This window comes from Benincasa hispida, chromosome 12 (assembly GCF_027475165.1).
Source record: "Benincasa hispida cultivar pf3 chromosome 12, pf3_genome.v1.1, whole genome shotgun sequence".
Lineage (NCBI taxonomy): Eukaryota > Viridiplantae > Streptophyta > Magnoliopsida > Cucurbitales > Cucurbitaceae > Benincasa > Benincasa hispida.
Window position 1 is genome coordinate 39,694,245 of NC_143489.1, and position 9,727 is coordinate 39,703,971.

The 9,727-nt window shown below is 32.2% G+C and overlaps 1 protein-coding gene across 1 annotated transcript; it reads right to left on the reverse strand.

Moving 5' to 3' along the window:
- Window positions 1-5,191: 5,191 nt before the first annotated feature.
- Window positions 5,192-9,425, reverse strand: LOC120092475 (voltage-dependent L-type calcium channel subunit). Its single transcript, XM_039050570.2, has 3 exons — window positions 8,997-9,425; window positions 6,465-6,702; window positions 5,192-5,561 (listed from the first exon to the last, which is right to left on the reverse strand). The coding sequence occupies exons 1-3, from the start codon at window positions 9,297-9,299 to the stop codon at window positions 5,431-5,433; spliced, it is 672 nt and encodes a 223-aa protein (XP_038906498.1). The 5' UTR covers window positions 9,300-9,425; the 3' UTR covers window positions 5,192-5,430.
- Window positions 9,426-9,727: the final 302 nt, after the last annotated feature.

Consider the following 9,727-nt stretch of genomic DNA (forward strand, 5'->3'; position numbering starts at 1 on the left):
ACCAGCAGGTGCAAAATAGGAATCTCATTGTCCAAACCAATGGAAGAAATCGCAGGACGTGTTGACACATATCCTTCACCCACATACTATAAACTACATCCCCCATCACCTTGATCTTAATTCATACAAACATTTTCCGAATGGAGATCACTCCCAGGGTGACACGAAGCGTCGTATGAATCTCAGGTGTGAACTTTCTATGGATGTGAGAATTGAAATTAATATATCGTATATTTGATTTTACATTGAACAACTTCCCCTCATTCACCTTGATATTGACTCATGCAAACACTTTCCGAATGGAGGTCACTCCTCGGATGACATAAAGTGTCACATGAACCTCACGGTGTGAACCTCTTAGGATGTGAGAATCAAAATCAAAATCAATTTTGACTTTACTGTGAACAACTTCCCTTATTCACCATAATCTCTATTTATGTAAACACCTTCCGAATGGAGGTCACTCCCAAGGTGACACGAAGTGAAACATGAATCTCGATTGTGAACTCTTAGGGATGCGAGAGCTAAAAACAACATATCGTATATGTTATTAATCTCTCACTGAAGAATTCTAATAATATATCATATACGTCATTAAATTCCCACTGAAGTGTTCTAATAGCATATCATATATACTATTATACTCCCACTAAAGTGTACAAACATTTGTTTGGGTATACTTTTACTCAAGTTTGTTTCGGCTAATTAAACAACCTAAGTCTAGGTGTTTATCCATGTATAACGTTTATATTTAGATTTAACCTACGATGTCTAGGTGATAAACCAGTTTTAAGACCTCACATCGCTCATGTATTGCTCATAAAACTAGTTAACAACGCCCAATTATTCGTCATAATCCCCAAGAAGAAAGTGTTCCATAGACCGTCAACTTAAATACCCCCAGCCTTAGACAGGATTATATACGGTTGAGTTTGTTACCCAATTAATCTCAAATCGTTGGAATTCATGGTCTGTAGGTCCATAAGGTCCCTCTTCTAGCTCGTATAACATGAACACCTTGAATTAGTAAATTGAGTAAATTTGGAATGATATCAATTTGAAGTGTTCAAATTGAATTTGAATTTAAAATGTTCAAATTGAATTTAGAATTCAAATTCAAATTAGGGTTTGTATAATTATATTCGATATAATTAATTAATGTTTAATTTATCGAAATTGAACGAAATTGGAGAGTTTTTAATATTTAAATATTGATTTAAATATTAATTACATGAATAGGGTTCATGTTTGAAATTAGGTGTGTGATTAATTTAATATTCGATATTAAATTATTGTTTAATTAATTAAATAGGTTTAATTAATTAAAATCAAATTAATTTTCAATTTGTGAAATTGGATTTAGAAATTTTGAATTTAATTAATTTATAATTAATTAAATTAAATTTTAGTTAATTTTGGAAGTATTAAAATTGGAAATTAAGTTGTTAGTAGAAACATCCAAACTTCTCTTAGTAGGAGGTGGATTCTTCCAATTCACATACATTGCCCATTAAAAGGGAATGATAAAACTCTTCAATTTTGATATTGAAAGATAGAGGAGGCTGCTGAACACTAGTTTCTGCAGAAACTGTTTTTTCCCTCTTTTCAAACCCAATTGTGAGTTCCACCACTCAAATTCAAGGCTGAGAATAGTAGATAATTGCAGCTCAAATTCATGTTTGAAGAGGATCTTCAAAGGTATGTGTTGAAACTCATTTAATACCCTATGAACATGCTTATTTTGATGTCAAAATTGAGGAATTTGAATGCTTAATGATCCTGTTTTCTTCCATTGTGTATTTCTGTAATCCAACACACGCATCCTTCACCATGCACTTACGATAACATTGAGTTTGGCTCACATCACAAACATAGTGTGGCAATGTAATAGAAATCTACTCAAAAGAAGCAACCAATGATAGGAAGATATGGTGAACGATTGTGACCATCGAAAACTTCACTACCATCATTCTAAAATTTTTCTATCATAGGAAAATTTGAAAATGGAGATGAGGCCAAAAGGCGAAAATTTTTGTATTTATACTCTAAAAAGTTATAGTTACGACGTGTAAGGATGTCTATAAAATTTGTAGTTGTGATATAAAGGGATGTGCCTATAAAATTTGACGTTATAATGTAAAGGAATGTGTTTTATATGAATTTTAGTTATCATGTAAAGTGATGGGTCAAGTCAAAAAGGTATGAATTCTTTTTTTAGGAGACGTGTATGTTTAAGTGTGATGAAGGTAACTAGAAATCATTAAAAACATTATGAATGGTTGTGAGAGTGAAATTGGAATTCTCAAAAGCTTTAAGGGCAAGGAAAAAAGAAAAATTATCCCATTGTTGTCCCCTTTAATATAGTATAAAGGGATAGAAAAACAATAATATATGTCATTAACTATTACTTCTAACGGTAATTTGAGAGGAGCCCATGTCCTTGATCCCTACATGGATCTATCACTGTACCCATATTTATTAAATTCAGTAATAAACCTTTTTCCTTTGAAAATGAACATGTTTCACATTGGCCAGTCATACACATATAAAATCTAAATAAAAATGAGAGAGAACTAGAAAAAAGACCGAGAAAAAAATTCTATGCGAAAAATAATGGTTAACACAAATATCTTATTAATTTATTTATTTATACCGAATTGATTTTAAAATAATAGATGTAAAAATTTAAGAATAACTAAGAACTCGTTGATGAAACTAAAAAATAAAAATGATGAAAAAATAATGAAGAAAAATGAAAAAATAAAAAAAATGATAAGAATAATTGAATATTAAAATAAAGAAGTTAATTAAAAAATAGTTAGAATAATGGAAGATGATGATAGATGAAGAGTAAAAAGATAAGCTTGAAACGGGAGGAGAGAGAATAATTGTATTAGATTTAGGATTACGAACCAGCCCCATACCAACTTCAAACCCGTTCCAAATCAACTCAATTACGGCCGACTAATCCCTCAAATGAAGGAATGTCAAGTGCTTTATTTTAGTGAATCAACTTTTGAAATTAAATCCTACAAATAATTCCTAAAAACAAACAAAGAAAATGTTATTAACAACAAATTAAAAAACATAGCACCTAAAATAAAATTTGTAGATACGGTAAAAGATTCAAAAATTGGGTATATATCTAATTTGGAATACAAAAATAACGTGTATGTGAAGAATAAAACCTAATATGAGATTGTCCATCACATACCATATTATACCTACTCACCCAGTCTTTATTAATGAGCAAACCCTCGATGCTTTAATAATCATCTATTTTTCATAATTACGAAGAGAGTTATTCATGTTTTGTTTAATGTTCTCAATTACTTTATTTCATATTCATGACATTCCACCGTGTATCTTCTACTAAAATGTTTGAAGTTTCTTGTCAGTTTTGCAACACAAATACCTTGTATTAAAATTAGCTAAAAATTTCATCACTTTTAGCAACACAAAATATCTTAGACAATTTAAATTTTATATCTTGGAACAATTAAAAAAGACCTCGTAATAGCTAAAAAAACAACTAAAGTGAATCACCTAAATATGCACCTTATACTATGGTATGCAAATACCTTGTGTTAAAAATGACTAAAATCTTCATCAATTGAACCACAAAAATACCATAAACTTGAGAAAACTTAAACTTTGTCAGTATAGTTGCATTAGGAGGAATGTACTAGGGAAGATTTATTTCAGAAGATGCATCATATGAAAACTAACCCCAAACCTCTTGAATTATACATCGTCTTAACTTTAATTTATAGATTATAATGTAGTAGTGATTAAAAAAATATTAAGATTAGAGATTAGAGTACACCATTACATACCTTAAGCTTTTTTTAAAAAAATAATAATAATAATAATAATAAACTGCCATTATTTGAAGATCCTGTTTTGGCCATTAAATGTGATTTCTCTAAAATGGGCTCCAAACTGATTGGATTGAGGAGAAGAAAAAGTATTTTTCAAAAAAAGTCATTTTATTTAAATTTTTTTAATAAAAACCATTCAAAATAAACTTCGAAAATATTTCGAAAACTATTTTGAATAATTACCAAATATATCCTACAATTTAATGCAAACTTACTTACAAACCTTGCACATTTGGTATGCTCTCTATGGTTAAGGTACCACTAAGACACATCACATGTTTTGTATGTGTGTTCAATAATATACCGTTGGTAAGGTTTGAAAGATAAATGTCCGATTTTACGAAAATATTGATATTGACGAAAATTTCGAAAAACTTTATGAAAATTGACAAAAATTATTATAATTAACTAATGAAACTTTGATTGTAATTAAACTATAATTGACCATTTTTAGTCATCATTTCTAAATGTGAATGTGAGAACGAAATTTATTAGTATACAGAATACTTGTAAATTGTTTATTATAAAATGAAACCGATACCACAATGAAAATGGTAATATTAAACTTACATAACACAATAAGGACATAAAAATCATAACATTACAAGAGGGATGCAAAAAGTATAATAAAACATATCGGAATATAATGGAAAATAAAAAAGAAAAAAAAAAAAAAAAAACCCTACAAGTAGATAGAGTTTGAAAGAAAAATGAGAATATTAGAAAATTTTAATTCAAATTTGAGGAAAAATATTGTAAAATTTAATGAAAAATATTTTAATGAAGTTTTAAAAAAATAGATATATGTTTTTTTTTCCTCAATTTTGATTTCTCGATAATGAAACTTTTGGATGATAAAATAAACAAACTCACATCAGCTCAATTTTGAGATGAAATGATGTAAAAATTCAATTAAGAAAAGTTCGAAATAAATTAAAATAAATACGTAATTTCTCGAAAATAATTTTTTTTAATGACAAAAGAGTTTTAGTAGTTTCCTGAGAATAACTTTTTTTTTTTAATGATAAAAGAGAAATGAAAACTCTCATTGAGCTAGAATAGCCGATTGCTAAAAAAGAAAACACTAAATTTTATTTTATTAATAAAACCTACATCTTGCACATGCCAACCTCTTAGAAATCACAAATTTGGATTTATATAATCCATTCCTTTGCATAATCCAAACATAAATTCATAATTTCCAACCTCAAACTTCATCAATATAGAGTCATTAGGTCAGAAATTCCCTAATTGGACACCTTAAATTTTAATCCTTTGAAATCTTCACAATTACTGTTATTGTGATTATATTCCTTTGAAGCGCCATCTTCAATGCTTGGTACTTTCATTGCCAATAAAGAAACCCATAAAGTAGAATACTTTTAAAAGAATATTTACATTATGAGATTACACTATCAAGGCCTTCGAAAACTCGATACAACATATGCAGCAGATCTTCCAAAAGTAACTCTCAGGAAGGAGAAAAAACGAGTGAAGCAATAACGTATCCCAATTCATGGCATTCATTTAAAGGATCTGGAAACATTACCTAGTCTTTGTGGGCACGCCTAGCATAAGAAAATGCTGAAATTGCTGAATTGCTCGCGGTCACCGATCGCTTCGCAAGACCAAAACTTTTTCGTACTGCTAGCCAAACCACACAAAAGAACCCAACCCAACCTGATTTTTGAAAATGTAAGATGTTAGAGCCGGCAACCCCCAAAAGTGCTTAATTGACCCAAGGTCTACTCTCATGAAGACAAACAAAAGCAGTGGAAAATCATTGACTGGTGTATGATTTTGTTTTATTGAAGGCAGAACTTCTCTGGATCCTCCGATTCAAACTGAAACTCTTAGCTTACAACATTATCATTGGTATGCACAAGTTAAGTTCACGCAAATGATTCAGGAAACAATTCAAAGTGTGGGGTAGAGAACTGGATAACCTCAACGAAAAGAAAAGCAGAAACATAAATGTTAGAAAGCCACAAACTATTTGGTTGTAGGGTTTTTGGCAAAATATTAGAAAAGTAGCAATCCAACATCAAAAAGATTCAAGGAAGTTATAGGCTTTCAACACTATAAAAGAAGCTTATGGCTTTGGTTTCAAATTGTATCAATCAAACGCACTATAAACTCAAGCGTACTAACTCTAGTTAAATTCTCTTTTTGTATTCTCTAGTCAGTCAAACAGTGGGAAAAAGGGTGTGAGTGGTACACAAAAATTTTGAGAGAGAGTTCTAGCAATTAGGATCAAGAAGAGAATTCTGTGTAAATGTAATAATTTTTCCCATAGGGCTGTGGGTTTCATTCAATTTTAAAGTTTTCTAAGTAAATTCTTGTGTTTCCTATATTTGTTGTCTTGTTTTAATTTCCAGATAATTGTGGGAGGTTTTCCCCCAACAATGTTCATGTTTTTCGTTCTCCTTACAAGACTGAGACCCAACCATGTCAAACCAACATGTACAGTTTTATGTCAATGGGTTAAGAGGTTTTCAAGAAACATGATTTAGATAAGTGTATATTATCAAATAAAACAACAATTGCTTAAAACAAAGCCACAATTGACAAGTGTTTTGGTACCTGCAGCGATCACCACTCCAACAATTGCTGAGATTGTTGCAGTAGATATAACAAACAAAGCAACTGCTAATGCTCCAATGTATATAGCTGTTACGCAAGCAAAGAAAAGAGCCAAGAAGCCTCCAACTGCTGCCAAGGATACGAGAAGAGAGATAATAATGGCATTGAGAGTAGCTGCCAGAAAGAATAGCAGAAAGATGAGTGATCCCGTCAATGCAAGAAGAACAATTGTCCCAACCTGCAGCAATTTCAAATGTAAGTAACAACTTAAAGGGGTGCTGGCGAGAACATAAAAAAGCACTTCAGTCTGCCTTTGCGTGTGGAACTACTACAGTCAAAATCTCGCAACAGATCCAAAACAGAAAAAGCAGTTAAGAGGACCAATGGCACAGTACGCATCATTCATTAGTATCAAACTATCCAGTACCCATGACTATTGTTATATATCGTTTCATTGGTTACACCCACCTTGAATTGAGTCGAAAGAGCCAGAATTCTGTGTTCCCATTCATAATAACAATTCCTATCAATTTCTCCTAATTTATACAGTTTTTAGATGGGAAAATTTCCATTAACAGAAAAACTGAGAGAGGGAGGTGAGATGTCAACGACCCATAACAATATCAAAAGGATACAAACTCTTACAATTGGCACTAATAAAAAAAGGGAGTCAAAATCACAAAAGAACTTGAGAGATCTCCATACGAAATACAGGAATTTAAAATCTCTAGCACGTCATCTCCAACCATAAAAATAGTAATGAAGATACTATAACTCTTTCTGAATCCAAATTGCCCAAAAATAAACAGAATGAGAGATCGCATAGTTCTTTCTGTATCCAAATTGCCCAAAAATAAACAGAATGAGAGATAGCGTAGGATTAACGGCAACCTATAGTTACCAATAACATATCAATAGGCTTTAATTGTAACTCTTGTAAAAATGAACCACAAGGATCACATCAGAAAGAAAATCCTTGATTGTGAGAAACAGATAGAGTTTGAGAATCCTGTATGTTACTATCCTATATTCCTTCTTAGATTTTTTGTTAAACTGCCTTTATCCATAATCACTCTGCTAGAAAAAGAAAACTTGACCCTGGAGCTAATAAGTATACCTTTCTAGGCTATGCCCCTAAACCAGAAGGGATAAATATAATATTCTCTCAAACCAAAAGGGTTAATATAATATTCTCTCATGACGAAGAAAGTTTTATTTTTCCATGGATGTTACCATCTCTGAACCAAACTCTAATATGAAAGTCAAACTTCTAAGAGCAGTGTACTGCAAAAGAGCCAGATACCAGGACAAACTAAAAAGAAACCACTCCAAGTTTACAGTTTACACATAGTTGATGGTCCTTAAAATAATAACAAAATCAAAACAACGGAAATCAAGAAACTGAGCATCAAAGAGAATATGTTGTCTATTCAAGACCAAACAACAATAGAAAAGTCTAAAGAATAGCACATACTTGAACAAAGCCAAAGAACCTCCACTCAATTCATAAATTCAAAAATCCTCCAAGTATGATTTATATGCCCAAAAAAGTCGATGATAAGCTTGACTTACCAAGTGCACAAAGGAAAGGAGTTAGAGTTTGTATAAGTCCTCCAAGACAAAGAATAGTGGGAAAGTGTATCTATCTTGCTCTAGACCAAACATTTGTCATGTGTTTAGTAATAGTAAAGTTAACATTTAAAAATGTTGATGAATTCTCTATTTCTCAACCAAAAAAGAGCCGATTTCACTCCAAACATCGAATGGACAAAGTTACATAATCTAGGTGAAAAGGCCTTAAAAATTCAAAAAATATAAAAATAGAATAAAATTCTACCGTGGTTATAGAATAGATAGAAGAATGGATTACATATTCTGAAGGTTACCCATCTATTAAGATTGGAGCTATCTCGAATAGTTTCAACCATGAAAATAATTGATCTTCAGCCAAAATCAATAGGAACGCAAGAGAATTAGGAATCTATGAATCACATAAGAATCACTCCAGTCTTAGGGGTCCAATGCAAAGGATGGCCCAAGGAAAAAGACACCCTCCGCAGGAACAACACTTGATTCCGGTACTAGAAGCCAAACAGCAAAAGATGGTAGGCTTCAAATGAGTTAACATAAAGAAAAACGGCAGAAGGTTTTTTGGGTTCAACTACAAACAGGGCACAAAAAGTTAGACCGTTGGCAGAGGGATCAAAACAAAAAGGAAGAAAAGCACTTCAACAAATTCTTTTCTACAAGCGTCAAAAACACAACCACTCAAGCTCTCTCCACAATTTTTGCCATATGTCGGGAATTGTTAAATAGTTTTCATCACTAAATAAATATATTCCCATTAACAACTAATCCCATCCAGATCAATCCCAACCTTCAAACAAAAATAATAGAGAACGTAACATTCAAGCGATAAAATCATAACCTCGAACAGTAGCATACAATCCATTAATTACTGAATGAAAAGCATCTCAAACACAATTAACAAGTCCATACAACCGCTATTATGGACTAATCAGAAATACTCACGGAGATGACAAGCAGCGCTCGAAGAGGACTGCCCCTGCGAGTCCAACAAAGAACATCGCGACCAAAGTTTCTGCAAGCTTGTCCAACGGCAGGGCCATTCTCAGCGACGGAGACCTTGACGCGTTGAAACAAAGAAGAACCCTTAGTTTCATCGGGAAAGAAAATCTCGACGATCAGACGGCGAAGAGGTTCATAAACGGTGTGATCCTCAACACGCACTCCTTTGGATTGGTGACTGGATGCATCTTCTTCCTCAACCGGCCCGGTGGCATTCCGGTCATCGGAATCGTACGCCTCCGCCATTTTTGAGGGACTTCGGCGAATCTTGAGAATCGATAAATAGTGAAATCGTGTAGTAAGTAAAATAATCGGGCGTCGTCTTTTCGCTGGATGGAATTGTATTATTGATTGACGGGCAAAACAAAGAGAAAATTAAAAGCCTCTTATAAACTATTTAGGAAAATATAGTTGTTTTCAAAGTATGTGTAAAAATATTATTATTATTTTTTTAAATGAGTCGAGTGAACTCTCGACCTTTCCACATTTGTACGTCGAACTTTGAACCCTCGACTTGTCTTAACATTATTATTGAGTCTGTTTAATTATCATTCAGCAGACATTTCTCATAATTATTTGATGTGGAGAGAACGAAAAACTTTCCTCATTCCAGAGACCTTCCTTGTTCTGGAGACCTTTCTCATAATGCTCATAATTATTTGATATGTTAAAAA

What these genes read in the sequence shown, in the direction of transcription:
- LOC120092475 (XM_039050570.2), bottom strand. Translation starts at nt 9,299, where the DNA reads ATGGCGGAGGCGTACGATTCCGATGACCGGAATGCCACCGGGCCGGTT. An exon ending in GAGCGCTGCTTGTCATCTCC is followed by an intron (nt 6,703 to 8,996) that starts GTGAGTATTTCT and finishes AAATTGCTGCAG; the next exon opens with GTTGGGACAATTGTTCTTCT. An exon ending in TGGAGTGGTGATCGCTGCAG is followed by an intron (nt 5,562 to 6,464) that starts GTACCAAAACAC and finishes TTCAAAAATCAG; the next exon opens with GTTGGGTTGGGTTCTTTTGT.